An 18,228-nucleotide genomic window follows, 5' to 3' on the forward strand; every position below is an offset into this window, starting at 1 on the left:
CAGGCACAGGGGGGCAGTGGGAGGGCACCTGTGGGCCAACGGATGGGCCACCCACAACAAACGACTGGCCATGAGGCCATCACCCTAGTCCTTGGAGCATACCACCAGTCCAAGGACACTATGGGCAATATCCTCTCAACGGTCCAAGAGAACCAGAAGCTGCAGAGGAAATACCAACACCAGGCCATTCAGCAGTGGGAGACCCTAAATGACACCACAGCCTCCATTGCAGGGGTACTGAAGGAACTGACCACCATCCTGTGTATGTCCTCCACCCACCAGCAAGTCCCTTTCACTAGCCACATTCCAACAGAGCCCTCCACTTCTGCGGCAGGTAGTGGAATGGAGGCCCTGCCGGAGGACCCGTAGACCACCAGCACCCTTCCCCCCATAGCTGATGAACCCACACGCAAGCGAGGACGTCCATCCAGACATCCTGCAGGACCTGATGCCAAGACCAAGACCACTGCCAGGAAGTGACCCTCTCCTGAACAATCTCCCTTATCTCCCACTGACACACCCTGTTGACTGTCCACTGTCATCTCTCCATTTTCCCATGGCCCCTTAGATACTGTATCTAGAATACCTGCAGCGGGGACAACTACTCTGATGATTACACCCACCATTGCTCCATTCATCACCCATTGCACTTGTGAATAACTTTAAACACCTTAGAGCACAGCTACCCCCTATGTGTCTTTATTGTAACAAGAAAGATCTTCTGGTGTAAAACATGTCATTACAGTCAAACCATTGTCCTGCAGATGTCTGTGAGATAGACAGAAGGGGGAGCAATATGCAGCTAGGTCGATAGTAGAGCAGACATACTGTGGATACATGTGTCAAGGGAGCCACTAGGCAAGCAGGTATCAGAGTTGAACCACAAGAATGCCCTGAAAATAGACCGAGACAGGGACAGCTATCACAATAGGAGTCAAAGAAGGCCACTAATCACACATGCTGTACAATGTCACAATCCCTAGTGTGATTTGGCAGGTGGAATCACAAACCATATGCCCATGTCAGATCTACATTTCTAAGACATCCTTACCCAATGGTACTTCCCCTCACAGCTGACAAAACTCAGCAAAAGGCGTGTTCCACAGTCAGTAACGGTTGGGTCACACATTCTCCCATTGTGGACTGTGAGGATTAATAGCAATACTGATGACACCACTATCTTTGGCACCACAATTGCAGTTGAGAAAGCAGTACAGGGTACATAGCACGTGGACAATAAATTGCATTAGTGATGCTACACAAATGCTGAGTGAAAATAGCACTCACCTTTGAACAGTGACACCTTCTCTGATGGGGAAAATGTACCCCCAAAAGCCACCCAGAGGGAGAGCTGCACTCAGCATCTCCACTGGTGACAGACACCAGGAGGAGCTATCTCACAAGGCAGAAAGGAGTACAGGTCACATACAGAACACATGACACATACCTGTTTTTCATGGGAAGTATTGTTGAATTAACTCTGCTATAGAGTCAGCTGCATCCTCATTATCTTCCTCCTCATCACTCACTATGTTCGCTTCATCAACCACTGGTCCAGCTGCCACCTCCTCTACAGCCAGCAATGGGATGTGACGCCTCAGGGCTATATTATATAGCATGCTGCAGGCAACATTGATGTGGCAGACTTTAAGTGGTTTGTAGAGTAGGGCACCTCCGGAGACTGGTAGCCAGTGGAATCTGGCCTTCAGTAGGACATAGGTGCTCTCGATGACACACCTGGTCCTGCCCTGGGCCTCACTGAAATGGTTTTTACCATCTGTTGTCGGATATCTTACAGGTGTCAGCAGCCAGGGAAGATTAGGGTACCAAGCGTCACCTGTGTGCACAAAGGTAGGACACTTCTCAGTACCAGTGGGGACACAGGGCACATTGTGAAGAGAGGTGAGATTACAGGGGCACACATACTATTGGACCCATACCGATGAGCCAGGCCCGGTCTCTCTGTAATTGTGCCATCATTCATGGGAGGTTGCTGTTCCGCAGAATGTATGAGTCATGTACAGAACCAGGGGACCTGGCCATAACCTGTGAGATATATTGGTCAGTGAGACACATCACCTGCACATTTATGGAATACAAGTTTTTCCGGTTCCTGTTCACTTGTTCATTTATCCTGGGTGGAACCAAGGCAATGTGGGTGCCATCTATGGCCCCTATCACATGAGGGACATGTGCCAAATCGTAGAAGGCAGCCTTAACAGTGGATAAATCTGCACTTTCAGGGAACCTGATGTAGCAGGGCAGATGTTTGAGCAAAGCACACAGTACATCCTTTAACACATAGCTGAACATCAGCTGTGACATCCCTGCTGCCAAGCCCACTGTCATCTGAAACGAGCCTGAGGCAAGGAAGTAGAGAACTGACAACACATGTGCTAAGGGAGGGATGGCATAAGTATGACGTATGCCAGGCAACAGATCAGGCTCCAACTGTCTACACAGCTCCATGATGGTCTGATGGTTCAGACGATATGTCTGTATGATGTGCCTCTCTTCTATGGTAGCCAGGTCGACTAGGGGCCTGCAAACAGGGACATGTCTCATCATCACCATTGCACCATATCTGGGAATAGGAGAGAGGAGAAGTCAAAAATTGACGTATGCAATGTGTGGACATTGTCAGTCTATGCAGTAGTCACACTATGTCATCCATGATGCACCTAAAATTGATCTTCTATCCACTTATTGCATTTAAAATGACAGCCGCCTCTCCTGCATGCACAGGACAATTGGAAGTGACCTCATTCCACCGGCGTTAGACGTCATGGCGGTAGGTGGTCTAAACCACCGAACAACTCCTCATTGGATAACACCGTTGCCTATTGGAGACTGGGGCCAATGGTGATCACAGCCGGTGGTGACGGTCATGTGCGCAGCAGGCGTGACCTCATTTACTGTTACATAGCTCACTTGACTCCTTACACTTGTGCAAGCAAGACCTCCACTGCATGTGCTGCTGTGTTCTGACTCTGGAAGCCAATATGCCACGTCCTGCAAGGAGATAGGGCCCCAGCCTTCCCCCAGGATGAGCTGGACAAGTTTGTGGATGGGGTCTTACCCCTGTATGGACAGTTGTATGGGGCACCAGAGCAGCAGGTGAGTCACATGTCCCAGTCCTGCGTGATTGTGGTGTGTGTGAGGATGAAGGACTTTGGGATGAGGCAGACGGAGTGGATGCATGGAGATGGTTGAGGATCCTGAGCGTTGGTGGCGTGATGACACATGAGTGCGGTCATGAAATGTGTCTGATGTGTGATGTCCACTGCTGACCCTGTATTTTCACTCTACATGACTTTGTCCTTCTGTCTCCCATGCAGGTCAGCGCCCATCAGAAGAAGAGGATTTGGCATGCCAAGCAAGTGCGGACCCTGGGGGTCCATGCCTGGCGGAGGACCCACTGCAGAAAGATGTGGGAGGACCTGAGACGCTGGGCCCGGAAGACCGCAGAGGGCAAGCGAGGGACGTCCTCCCAATGAGGGAGGGGTGCCCGTCAGACCCTGACCCAACTAATTGCCCACATTTTGGCGGTGGCCTATCCTGAGGTGGATTGGCACTTGAGGGCAGCACAGCAGCCACAAAGGAGTAAGTGCAAACTTACACATCCATAATGTTATGCCTGTATGGCTTTGGATTAGCCACTAGTGGAAAGATGATGCGTAGGTCATTGTCAATTGCTCGTCAAGTATAAGTATCAGCCACCCTAGTCAAAGATATGTGCCCATACCATGCAGACAGTGACTTATGAGGGCATTTCATTCAAAATTGGGATTTGTATGGTCACTCGCAACAAGGTTTAAGAGCCCAGATCCTACCATCAGCATCAGTACAGGTGAGGTGTCAGGGCATTGCTATTGGTTTCAGCCTACCACTGTGACAGAGGTAATTAGTGAGTCCTCATTCAGCTGCCACATACTGTATGTGTAGATGGGCACAATGGGCCCATATATCACTGTGCTATTTGTCATTGGAACAGTGTACATGCTAGCTACCCATGCAGGATTCTGTTGAGTGAGGAGTACAGGAAATGTCTCCATGCAAAACCATGATGATGTGCCAGGCACTGGCCATGTGTGACTAGGATGACTGTCATCAAGTACATGAGTGCTACTGTGTAGGAGGCTGGCCTGGTGTGTAGTGGGTACCTATGGTACTTACACCTTATACCAGGTCCAGTTATTGCTTATTAGTGTAGTGTAGGCAGTGTCTAGAAGCCAGGCTCTCTAGAGGTAGCTGTAGATGAGCAATCAAGGCTTATCTAGGAGGCATGCAAAGCTCATGCAATACCATGGTAGTCACACAGTACTCACACACATGAAAGAGAATTCTCAGTGTTGCAAAAATAAAAGGTACTTTATTTTGGTGACACAAATTCCAAAAATACCATAGAGACTATGCTTCCTTGGGAGGTAAGTAATACACACATTATATACACTAGTATGCAGAAATAGGTATAAAACAGTGCAATTAGTGAAAATCACAATAGTTAGAAATGGGCCTGGAGGAGCACAAACCATATACTAAGAAAGTGGAATGCGAAAGTCGGTCTCCCATCTTAGCAAGTATAGTGTGTAGAGGGGAGCTGGGAGTACTTAGAAAGCCCTAAGGTAAGTACCAGAACCCACACCAGTGACCAGGAAAGCAGGAGTAAATCACAGTAAGTTTCATAGAACACACACAGAAGCGAGGAGAAGAATTATACAAAACCCAGAAGAGACAGCAAGACACCAACATTCCTGGACAAGAACACCTGTGGAAGAAGGGGACCAAGCCCAAGAAGCACAGAACAGTGCAGGAAGAACAGGACCCCTGCTAACCCGGATAAAGGTGCAAAAGGAGAACCACCGGTGAAGAAGAAAAGTCAGCACTGCACCCAAGAAGATGAATTTGAGTTCCTAGAAGGTGCAAGTGATGTCCCACGCCGGATGGAGGACTGCAGTTGGGTTTGCGCTGTCGGAGTCCGCCAACAAGCTTTGGCACATGCAAAGCTACCGGTTAGCAGAAAGTGTCACTGCCCGGGACCAGGAAGGCATGTGCTACACTTGTTCAAGGCAGGACATGGTTCAAGCACTCACTGCAGGAAATTCACACGTGGGCTCAGGAGGAATGGGGTGAGCAAATTGTTTTTCTTTTCTCAGTGGCTCTACAGACGTCAGCTGCTGATCGCATTGTTGTTGTAACTATCTTTTTACGAGGCCCATTCATATATCCAATAGGTCATAATGTTAGCCCATTTGCAGTGATCTCCTTACATCTGCATTTGAACGGCAAGCTCTGCCCTCTCGTGCACTGGGCTGCTTAATCCTTGAACTCGTACAAGTAAAAAAGACAAAGCCAGGACCTACATTTTAATTTTAATTTCTCAAGTCTTCCAATTAACTGTGTGTCATATAATTATGGCCACTGAAATTACGTCTCTGCAGATGGCAGCCTTTTCCGTATAATCATGGATTTTCCTTTTTTGCCTCATAAGGTGCCATCCGCTGCATAATTTGAATATTTCAACAAAACAACATTTTGGGCCAGATGTACGAACACTTTTTCCCATAGACACATAATGGGTAAAAACCTTTGCTACATCTGGCCCTTTGTTTCTAGATCAAAAGTTATTAAACAAAATATGCTACATGTGATTCTGATGCGCGACAGACCCTTTGCAAAGATTCACTGGTCTCCTTCAGTTGCTGATAGCTTTAGTCAGGTGTTAAATTGGTACTTAATATGGTGCAACTTTGCTCAGTGACGTTTAATAATTGCTAAAATGACAAAATAAAGAGAGGATACTGCTACAGATGTTTGCATACTTTCACTTTCACAGCTACATAGTTTTGTCAATCGCTGCTGCATAATTCATTTGTTACTGCATACAATACTATCCGCCATTACTGGATTTTCATTCAGCAGCATGATGCATTGTAGTGTACTTTTCCTTAGCATTCAAGTGATTTTAGATACAATACCTGAAAATTACCTACGCTGTTATGAATGACATAATGCTACTTGTTAGTGACTTTTTAATTTTTTACAAAGGCATCTAGTCCTTGTTAAAACCTAGTTGTTTTACACTTAAAGCAAAAATTATTATTTTTTCTCATATTTTGGGAGGTTTTACTCTTTCATTCACATCATTCAGTGAAATAAGCATTGGCAATCATTTTGTCTTTTCTGTAGTGTGACGTTTAATATCAGGCTTCACCACCCAAATTACCGGGCTTCGCCTCACAAAAAGGTTACAATATGAACAGTAGGAGCGCCACCTTCCATAATACAAAGACTTAGTAAAAGGCAAGTTGCAGAAGCAGGAGGGACATCATGCAGTTCTCTTACACATTCAGGGCAAGTAAAATACAGGTGGCTAACACACTAAAGAGGTGTTGTGAGGTAATTTTAGCTTTTACAGAGGCACATTATTTAGCTCTGGGCCTGAGCCTGTGCCCTTTTACCTAGTTACATTTTGCCTTTATTCCTTTTATTATTTTAGCAAAGCTTAATTTTAGTGGGATGTTTTTGATTCCTTTTAACAATTGTTCTTCCTTGCAGAATCTGTTATTCATTTCTTTGCACGACATTTTCTTCCTGTGCTCAAGCCTGTACACAATGTTTACCGTGTACTGCCGGTCCAAAGGGTATATTGTCTACCCTACACAGAACAATTTGTGTTGTCACATCAACGCAGTTCTTAGAACAACAAGTATGTTGTTATAAAACATCACGTTGCACACACCATCTTGGAGGGGACACTACAGCTAATTTGCCATCTTATGCTGGACGTTATCGCAGTTTCTGTCAAAACCTTTGGTTCCTCTTCGTCTACGTGGGAGGACTCTCAGCACACTAACAGACCTCTTCTTTACCTCTGCACAGGTATGGGGGTTGGACTTCCTTCCCGGGACCAGAAGGGCAGATCAGGGCTACCATTGCTACTTGCTCTCATGTAGAAACTTAGTCGTGTAGGTAGGAATGTTAGGCACACTATTGAGACAATATTGTGGGACTCTTGTGTTTCACTCTTTTGGTCACCGCTGCATTAACGTTGTGTTTCATTATCCTCACATTTACAATTCATGCCTTTTTACGTAGAACACGGTTGCTTCAATAAAACATATTTAACCAAGATTTAGTTTTCACCTTGTCTTTGCATGTAAGAGACTTGTATAACTGAGAGAAAGGGGTACGATCTGTTCCACCACAGCTTCCTCGAGTAATAGTCTGCTGCAAATCACTTCTACCTCTGGTACTTGTGAGGTGCTGCTAGCTAGCCGAAAAGGGTTAGGCCGACCGCTGTCACACGGCGTGGGATCAGACTCAGTCCCCCACGCTCAGTGGTGCTGCCACCCAAAATCCAGCAGTCTCATTGCCATAATGGGAGCTTACAACAGAGGGAATAAGAAGAGTTAAAGGACTATTGTATGCCCTCTGTCAAAACATGAACAAACAAGAAGTACACTACTCCTGGAAGAAACAGCCAAACCTCTTATGGAATTACCATGCATTTGTGTACTCATATAGGATGATGAACCTTCACCTATCTAGTGTGGTACATTTCAGCACTGGATTCTAGCTCTAGAACTGGGAAGTATCCAAGCATACAATAGTTCACTGGTTGTATAGTCTTCTAGTTAGAGGTTCCATACTTTGGGTGAGGTTATATCTCTCAAGTCAACATTTATGTTCTTCCTTTGTTACTCTCAGGCCTATATTAAAAAGATGTGGGAGAGTTATACATTTTATTTATTAGTGTCTCACTTTTACAACATTAAACAAGCATTGGCAAAACCAGCTATAGTACTTAAAAGCATCCAATGGTACGATTGTTCACTGTTTCCTTGTTCACTTGTTGTACAGTCTTTCTTCTAGCTAGGGGTTCCCTACGCTGAATGAGTTTTTGTCTCTTAAGTCAATATTTATGTTCTACCTTTGTTACTCTCCGACCTATATTAAAATTGTGTGTGTAAGCCATAAATGTTTTTTATTAGTGGCTTTTGATTACAAGATTAAACAAGCACTGGAAAATGAATAGATCTCACCTTTGAGGCCTATTGGCTTTTTTAATTGTGTCTAGCTATGCTGTAAAACCTCCCCAGTGCAGTGCTGCATGGCCATAAAAAGCCTATGGCATGACAGGATGCATGGTACATGCACATTCAAAATGAAGCAGTTGCTTTTTTGTTTTTATTTAACACATGGGGTGCAGGTCAAGGAAGTAACATGGGCTGGGGAAGAGAAGCAATAAGGTGAGAGAGAAGGAGGGCGCAGGTCAGGGGAAGCAGAGTAGGAGGACGGAAGCAACAAAGGGGGTTGTGGAGGGTCATAGAAGCAATGGGCAAGAGCAATGTGGATTGGTCAGGTGAGTAGTACCCGAGCATGAAATCAAGCCGGAAGGACATACGAGTGAGCACAACCTGGATGAATGGAGATAAGCACATGGGCAATAAAGAGTGCAGAGAGAAAGAAGTTCACAATGGACACAGATGGAAAACAAACTCATACACTCTTGAAAGTACTTAAGCAGAAAGAAAAATGTAGTGCCTGAAAAGTAAGCAGTGAAAGCACTGAAGTCAGCTACAAAATAGATGGATTAGAGGTTATGCTTTGTGGGAGGGACAAAAACGAGATTGGCAAGCAGAGACATGAATAAAAAGCAGACTACTGAGAGTGACATAAAAGGCACTGAGTAGTAAGCAATATTGGGCTCTAAGCTCCTTTATATTCTTGGTAAGCCCACAATATGTCTTTTGTAACCAGAAAGCTGTGCTGCCTGTATACTTGACCTAAAAAAGGAGGAATGAGCAACAGGTGTTCTTGTCTTTTTAGTCATCATGTTTTGATGCTAGAATATTGTCACTATGTGGCCAACTGCATTACTTAAGAGAAGGTTCTTGATATGTCACATGAAATATAATGTAACAGTCCCTGATTCAAAGGGTATGTTATGGAAGTGCATTCATAATATCCTTTGTTTTCCATAAAATGTGGTAGCCGGTGTAGAAACAGCCATTCTTCATTGAAGAGGCACATCTTGTACAGAAACAGTGTAAGCCTCTGTCCTTCAGATGGCAAGAACAGCTAGGACAGCAGCAGAGCAAGCTTTCCCCATGACAGGCTATTTACAAATCAGGTAGCAGCAGTGCAAGCTTTACTTTCTTACAGGGCAGGTACAGTATGACAGTAGCAAAGCAAGTGCCCCTCTCTTACAAAAGGCAGCAAATGCAATCTTCCAGTCCCCGCATAACAGATTCAGCAGGCAAGACTAGTTCAAGATTTCATTGCTCACAGAACATGCACAGGTAAGGTATAGAAATATGTAGGTTACAGATAGATCTGTGGAGCAGGAGCTTAAGTCACTGAGGGGATTGTATAGGTGGATGAGGGGGTGAAAGTGCAAGTTCTGACACCATTCTTACGTAATTGATATTCCACATCAGCATCATGAAAGTCCTGCTGCTGTCACTCAGAAACCTGCTGTAACTTCTGGTGTCATATCCTGCAGTCTTCTTGCTGTCACTTCCTTCAAATCCAACTGCTGCCATTGTGAAAGGGGATGGAGGTAGCGACTTGCACCCAGTAGGGCCCATTTAAAGACAATACAGAAAAAAATAAAAAGCACCTCTATGCTGCTCTCTTGGTCCCCCACATTTTTTCCTTCTGCCTCTACAAGTCCCCTATCTCTCTCTCTCATTCTCTCTAGTCTCTACCTGTATCCATTCTCTCGTTTCCTACCCTTTCCCCTCATTCTTACTCTCTTTCCCTTCCCCGTGCTCATATGCACCTCTTTGGCTTACATTTCTGTCTTCTTATTTTTCCTTGTTTCACCTTTTCTATTAACCTCAATACCCGCAGGCTGTTCATTCAGAGCTTCCCCTCTCACACCCTCCTCAATCCCAATTTAAACTATAATATAGGCCTCTGTGACACCCTTGTCATTTTCCACTCTCTCCCCCTCAATCACTCACATACCCCCTCTTTCTTACTTGTCTCTACTACTTTATCTCCGTCTGCACCTGCTAGAGCCAGCAAAAGGATTTTTGCCACCCCTAGTTCAGGGTACAATTTTCTGTATCACCCATTCTAGCAATAGTGCCATAGTTGCTTGCTCAGTTTAGATATGGCATCCCTTGATGGTGTCAGCCTAGGCATCCTCAATGGCATCCTCTCCACCAAAAATTGCTCTTTCTCTCATGTGTTTCACAACACCCTCTTTTCTCACAGGTACTCAGATGAACTCTTTGTTCATGGGAGTACTTGTGCTACTCCGTGCTCACTCTGCTCTCAGATTGATTCCCGACTTCTGGGTTTACTTCCTCTGTGATCGTCTGCGCATCAGTGCCAGAACTCTGCATTGTACACTGGATTGCAGGACCTGGTCACTGTCCCTCTGGCTTTCCACTCTGACCCTGTCCATGAATAAACTACTGACTCAGCTGAGGCCCAGTACATCATTCATAGGACCAGTTTCCACTCGCATTGTGCTGCGAAGTTCACCATCCACTGCTACTGAGCTCTCTACTCTCAGGTAGGCCTGGGCAGAGTTCACGGAGTTCTGCTACGCGGAACTCTGCAAAGTGCCAAAAAAACTCTGCTGTGCTATGTAGAGTTCTGCGAACAGCAGAGTTTGGGTAAGTTGCAGTGCTCGTGCTGATTTTCAGCACCAGGAGTTTCTCACGCACTGTAAAAATAGGCGCGAATTGCATCACCAGAGGGCAAGGACTTCTTTCTGCCGCTCAAGTAGATTTTCTACTCATGAGGCAGCTTACTCAACATAAGAAACAGCTTTCTCAAAAGGGGGCAGTTATGACCTGCCACGACCGCCTGCGTTCAGAAATCTTGCTCACCAACATAGCTATTTCTCTCATTAGCCAACCCTACATTGGTGCACTGCGCGAGAGAAAAAACTCTGCTCCATTTCACTTCACAGAGTTTTTACAAACTCCATGCTCCACGCAGAGTGGGCAAAACTCCACAAACTCTGGCGGCGGAATTCTTTCTTCCCCCCCCCTATTCTCAGGAAGCCAGTAGGGTAAGAGTGTGCTGCAGAGCTATGGGTGGATCCTCTCAGCGCCTCATTTAGGGGGATACCTGCAAGGACATGATGCCTTGTTGCCCAAAAGTGCCACTGGGGTTTTTTCAAGCTAACTTATAATTCAGTCTCAACAAAAAGACTTACAGCTATTTGTGGGTGTAGGCAGCAGCACTTGAGTGCCTCTTACAGAGGGCGTAATCCGCCTCCAAACTATTTGCTTGGTTGAGATACTTAAGTGGCTCTCAAGGCGGTCACATAAACTATGTTCTCAACGTTCTTCTCGTTGGATGACCTGGCTTGCGAGCAGACTGGGGTTAAGGACAGACACTACATTAATCTGTCTCTTACATGTTCTGACTAGTCTATACTACTAATGAACTTTAGACCTAGAGCTCCTCGAGTCGACATGGGGATTTCCCTAACCTCCCTCAATTGTCCCAATCAATTACAGTGAGTTAATTAGTGCAATTACAAACAGCATGTTAAGGACTTGTGAATAGATATAGTTTAATTTAACAGCATGACGACTCGAACTTAGAAGAAGAAAACCTTACAGAAAAGGAAAATGAAACGGTAGGAAAAGAAGATGCTACTTCGCAAGACATTTCCATCTATTCCTGGAGAGCCCATGATGAAACAACAGACTATGACATCCTGTTTTACTCTTATTACTGAGGAGACAAGTTCACTTAAACTCCCCTCCTTTCCCTACCAGTAATTCCCCCTATTGCTCTACAAAAACCACTCTGCAAATTAAGAACTCCGTGACAGTTCAAATGAACATCTCCATGATATTTCAGATGCTGATTCCTGAAGAGAGTGAGAGGGATAATGAATGACTTTAGGGTAAGGATGACAGCCTGGGAATCAATCCAGACTCTACCACCGAAACTATGAATCCAGAGATAGCCAAGTACTTTGACAACCTATGCCTAATAGACCTAGAAGGGCTCACTCTCTAACTTTATCACAGGCCCAGGCCTTTAACTACATAGTCTCAATCCCATACACATCCACACCCACAGGCACCAATCAACAACACAAAGATTACAACAAATGCACACGGTCCTATGCCACAGGAAACAAACAATAACTCCCACCAACCTATCATGACCTTTCAGCAATGAGTGTAATTAGTAATACCCTCACTAAAATATCAAATACACCAATAGCGCGATCCTTCTCAATGGACAAGCATACTGTTATACTGAACGAAATTTCTCGTATTACATACACCTTCAAAGAATATTTTAAGTTCAACTTCGTGCAAGGCAATCTCACAGAGGTTTTTACTACAAAAATCGAGCCATTGTTAAGAACTGACGATTTTATTGACCTGCTACAATTACGACCGCACACACTTAAACATCTGAATGGTGCCTTTGTTAAAGGCCATACCATCACACCAAAAATACAGTGCACTGATGGCATCATCATGGACAAGCATTGGATGCTCACATGACGGTCTCAAAAAATATACAGGCCTCCACCAATCAACAGATGAAGAGTAAAGAAATAACTCCAAAATATCATGAGGTACACCTGGAGTTAGATAATCGAATTCAGTGAAATATCACATTCACTTCAGAAACTCAAAATAGCCCTAACGATTCGCCTGCCTCAACTACCACCGCTAACAATCAGATCGATATGTTCAGTACATTCCAAGTAAATTAATTATTATCCAATGCTTGTGCTCTCGGAAAACTTTTTGCTCAATTCTAAAAACTGATTTACAAAAGGCAATTGAGGCAATAGTGTTGCACCACGCATATTCGGTACTAACGTATAGCTTGACATGAGGCTGTAGCATGTCACAGTGGTCAAGTAATTAGAAATATACCCGCAGTTAAGGACTTTAAGTGGAAACGTGTTCAATGAGGTATCTCGAATATTCAACAGCACAAATTGCGGTATATCATAGGTTCTTGCACTCTCACACAAGAGCAGAAAGGAATAAAACTGGTAGTCATGGACGGAGTTTCTGCAGCTCTATATATATAAATTTCTAATTACTTGACCACTGTGACATGCTACAGCCTCATGTCAAGCTATACGTTAGTACCGAATACTATGGGGGGATTTGCACATCAAAAGCCCTGAAGAAGTTCAAATTGAACAAAACGTGTTGCCTGCAAGTATCTGTACAATTGACAACACGGAAAATTAAAAGAAGAATAAATGTTCTATATGACATAGAATAAAGAGGACATTTTGAAACAAAAATTGGACTATACACTCTTAAATGCCTTTGCCTGACTGAATTTAAATGATAAGTTTGGTCTCTTGGACTACGCGTGAACAGACGTAAAAATGACAACTCTCCACTGAGGGAAAGCTTAGGATTGGTGTTTGAAATTTCAAAGGAGGACAACAAAATCTGTCTTTTGCTGTCAGGGGCTGTGGCGATAGGCTCCCTCCATCACCTCATGCACCCCAAAAGGAACTTTATATCTGTCGTTGGTACAGTGATATGCGTGGTGCGACACTATTGCCTCAATTGCCTTTTGTAAATCAGTTTTTAGAATTGAGCAAAAAGTTTTCCGAGAGCACAAGCATTGGATAATAATTAATTTACTTGGAATGTACTGAACAAGTACTCTCTTTTAGTGAACTATATTTTATGTCTGTATTGTATATGGTTTTAATGAAAACAATAACATTTTATTCATTCAACCCTTTTTTTCATCGTCCATACCCTTCTTTTTCCGAAATGCATGAGCCTCACAAGTTCTCCTCCCAACACTTTACCTCCCTTTCTCTGTCTCACATACCGTCCTCTGACACGTCATTCACGATCCCATTTCTTTCCATCCCCGATACCCTGCACACTCTAGCCTTCCCACTTCCCTCAAGCTCATCATACACACTGTTCTTAGAGCAGTCATATCCCTATTGTATCTTGTACACTCCTTTCTCACATCTTCCTTTCACATCTTTTAGTCTCGCCTTCTTCTCACACCCTTCTCTCAAAGACCATCTTTTCTGTCCCACACTCTCCTCTTACCATCCTGTTGTCACTCGCATGCACTCTCAATCCCTCACCTCTCAATGCAATGAATGCTCCACTCACAAACACATGCACACAATTCATTTCCTCTTTCAACGCCTCCTTTCCCTTGCAAACTCCACTTACTTGTCCTTCTCACAAACTTAATGTTTTTTTCTTACACTGCACCTTCTGTTGTTCATACCATTCTCATTCTTAGCTCACTTTTCACTCTCTCACTTACAAAAATACACACGCTCAAGGATGGTTGTAGTTTGCATGGTCCCTATCACCAGATTGAATGTTGAAGGATCATTATTGTTTTAAATTATGCTGGCGAAAACAAATCTGTATTCCGTAATTTTATAGCAAAGACTTAGAGGCCCTGTTGATAAGGTCTGGAGAGAAAAACCTATGTAGATTTGTAAACTTAAACCAATGCAGTGATGATTTCAAGATGAAATACGTTTTTTATTTGGTTATTTCGAGAACAAATGAAATATGGAGTAAATAACAAAACACTGGAGTTTGTGTTGATGTTTTGGTTTTGCATGTATTGAGTGTTAGCCGTTACATAGTGAGTTATAGTTATTTGGAGCAGCCCAGCCACAGCCTAAGTAACTATGTTTTAGAAAGGCACAAGAGCCTACATCTTCAAAACTGGTTTGAGCGTACAGGCACCAGGAGCCAAGAGATCGCCGCCTAGCTGTTACACCTGTTCAAAATTGTGGGGGCCACCAATGCACTAACACATAAAAAATCATAAACTATCAACTCAAATATATACTATACTATGAAATAAAAAATTACCATTCTCACCGGATGTTCTTGATAGTGTTCGCAATTTATTAGCAGGCTTTCCATGGGGGTGAGTTAAGGACTCGTATCAGTAGTGTTATGTACCCGATGAATGAAAATAGTTTGGCTGCCTTTACTCTTTATAGTTTTGCAACATTAATACTTTCCTCTCAGTGAGAAGTTGTGATTACCTACACACATTTTGTATTTATCATATTTTCGCATCTAGATGTTTTGCCAGACCACATCAACTACCAGCTGCAGGACTCCGACTACCAGACAGCGCCATCATATTGCCAGTATTCCAATGTGCAGTACTCCCCAGTACTGCAATCTGGACCTTCACAGTGCCAGTACAGTGCTTATAATCTGGACTCGCAGTACAACGACGGGCTGTACCTGAGCGGGTGTGAGTTAAATAGGCCGCCTTGCATGGTGGTCCACAATGGCGATGACGGCTGTCCAGGAATGAAGCGACCTAGGCTGAGCCATTCCTCCATACGCATGAAGGGGCAGGAGGAGCTCTGTGTGGTGTGCGGTGATAAAGCTTCAGGATACCACTACAATGCCCTCACCTGTGAAGGCTGCAAAGGTAATATCTTTGTTACAGAGAACTACGTGACAAAATAACACTTGGTGTCCCCGAAGGTTGGCTTGCAATAAATGTGTCATTGTAGGGTCTTTGGGGGACGTTACTCATGAGTGCTACAATAAGACAGCTAATGTATATTAATGAAGAATTCATACTGAAAAACTATAGGTTGGCCTTACATAGTCAACAATAAGCACTGGCAAAGCCAATAGGTTTCGCCTTTTTTTTTTCTTTTGCATTCTATCTTATTTACTGGATTATAAATATTAGAAAAAGTTTATAATGATGTATGTTTTAAATTTGATAAACCATCAATAGTTGTTTATGTTGTGATGTATGTGGAATTAATATTCCAGGGTTCCAAACCCATAATTTGTACCTTATTGTATATGGCTTGTATTAGAGCATAGTAATGTGTAGTTAGTAAAGTGCCACTGCACCTGCTGCACCATTCAAATCACACCCCTTTTAACTGTAAGGTAAACGCAACTGTGACTGCCTGTTTAGTAGTAAAATGTAGCATTATTTGCTGCTTAGAGAAGGTATGATAACCTTTGGCCCCAGTGCTACTGCACCTGCTGCACCATTCAAATCATGACCTTAATGCCTGCAAGATAACAGCTCTTGTGACTGCCTGTTTAGAAGTAAAATTTAGTAATAATTTGTGTTTAGTTGGGGTCCTAGAGCTTTTGAGCATGGTGCCACTGCTCCTGCTGCACTATTTCAAATAATGACCCTAGTGCCTGCAAGGTAACTGCACTTGTGACCGCCTGTTCAGTAGTAAAATATTGCAATATTTGGTGCTTAGAGGAGATATGACAACTTTTGGCTGCAGTGCCACTGCACCTGCTGCACCAGTCAAATCATGACCCTATTGCCTGCAAGGTAACTGCACTTGTGACTGCCTGTTTAGTAGTAAAAAATAACACTATTTGGTGTTTAGAGGGTTTCCTAGAGATTTTGGCCTCGGCGTCACTGCAGTTGTTGCACCACTAAAATCAAAACCCTAGTACCTGCAAGGTAACCACACTTGTGACTGTCTGTTTAGTAGTGCAATATAGTAATATTTGTTGATTAGAGTAGTTCTGACAACATTTTGACCCAGTGCCACTGCACCTGCTACACCATTTAAATCGTGACCCTAGTGCCTGTAAGATAACTGCACTTGTGCCTGTTTAGTAGTACAATATTGCAATATTTGGTGCTTATAGGAGTTGTGACATATTTTGGCTCTGGTGCTACTACACCTGCTGAACCATTTAAATAATGACCCTATAGCCTGCAAGGTAACTGCACTTGTGACTGCCTGTTTAGTAATAAAATATAGCAATATCTGGTGTTTAGAGAAGTTCAGACAACCTTTGGCCCTGGTGCCACTGCACCTGCTGCACTATTCAAATCATGACCCCAGTGCCTGCAAGTTAACTGCACTTGTGATTTCCTGTTAATAAGTCACTGAGAGAATAACAATTCGTAATAAAACATTGTCCAATTATACAAATTACTTTCCTTTAAAAATTAGTGACTTGTAATTTAAGAAACAAACGCAAAAATAATTTTAATATTTACATCTATTATTCATCAGATATGTCCTTATTAAGTAGTGAAAAACACAACATAATGGGCCCACTCGCTGCTTGCTTTACATCTGCACTTGATAATCCATTTCAAGATGGCTGACATGTTTACACACATTTCCACGCCAATTGACTTTGGTTCAGTTTATCTTTTCGTGTACAAACACTAGCAAGTAACCTATCAACAATAACTGGAAGGTGTATTTCCAGCCACACAATGACAAAAGCAGAACAGAAAGCAGAACAAAAGAGCAGAAGAGCAGGAAGTCAATAAAAAGCAAGTAAATTCAAGGGACGTTGGTGTGAGGTTTGATGTTTGAACAAACAAACAGGAAGGGGAAAGATCTGGAACAATGCGTCCGAAACCACGCCTGCGTTGTTCACACAAACAGAACGATGCTTGCCTGAACAACGCAGGCCTTTTTCTCTGCCTTAACCACGCATGTGCCGAACAACGCACATGCGTGGTTAAGGCAGAGAAAAAGGAAGATCCATTGGGAGAGGCTGCGGTCAGGTAAGTGGGGTTGGGGCAGGGTTGGGGGTAGTTTTTAGGGGTGGGGCAGGAGTGAAGGAGTTGGGGTGGTTAGGCATTTTTTTTGTTTTTAAGGGGCGGGGGTGAGAGGTCGGGTTATTTTGTTTTTAGGGGTAGGGATGGGGTAATTTTCTATTTAGGGAGTGTCGGGTTTTTAGGGGCAGGGTGGGAAGTTGAGGTAATTTTCTATTCAGGCGCGGCGGATTGTAGGGGGATGTGGGGGTTGCTGTAGTTTTTGGAGCGGGGTCTGGGTATTTTTAGTTTTTAGGGTTGGGGTAGTTTAGATTTAGGGGCGGAGGTGGGGAGTCGGGCTATTTTTAGTTTTTACGTGCGGGGGTCAGGGTAGTTTAGGTTTTAGGGGGTAAGGGGATCACAGTAGCTTTAGGGCCGGGGTGGGGGGCATTTTTCATTTTTAGGGGTGGGGTGGGGTCAGGTTAGTTTTAGGGGTGGTGTTCGGGGTAGTTTACGTTTTAGGGGGATGGGAGTCGCAGTAGTTTTAAGGGCAGGAGTGGGGGATTAGGGTATTTTTAGTTTTTACGTGCGGGGGTCAGGGTAGTTTAGGTTTTAGGGGGTAAGGGGATCACAGTAGCTTTAGGGCCGGGTGGGGGGCATTTTTCATTTTTAGGGGTGGGGTGGGGTCGGGGTAATTTTAGGGGTGGGGGTCGGGGTAGTTTACGTTTTAGGGGGGTGGGAGTCGCAGTA

At 43.9% G+C, this 18,228-nt stretch overlaps 1 protein-coding gene across 1 annotated transcript in view; it reads left to right on the plus strand.

Annotated features, from left to right (window-relative positions):
- Positions 1-18,228, plus strand: part of LOC138299981 (bile acid receptor-like) — a 579,850-nt gene that overhangs the window by 257,136 nt on the left and 304,486 nt on the right. The window contains exon 4 of the mRNA XM_069238746.1: positions 15,055-15,417. Within this exon, the coding sequence (XP_069094847.1) occupies positions 15,055-15,417 (363 nt within the window). The remainder of the gene's footprint in view (positions 1-15,054; positions 15,418-18,228) is intronic.

This window comes from Pleurodeles waltl, chromosome 6 (assembly GCF_031143425.1).
Source record: "Pleurodeles waltl isolate 20211129_DDA chromosome 6, aPleWal1.hap1.20221129, whole genome shotgun sequence".
In the NCBI taxonomy this organism is placed as follows: Eukaryota; Metazoa; Chordata; class Amphibia; order Caudata; family Salamandridae; genus Pleurodeles; species Pleurodeles waltl.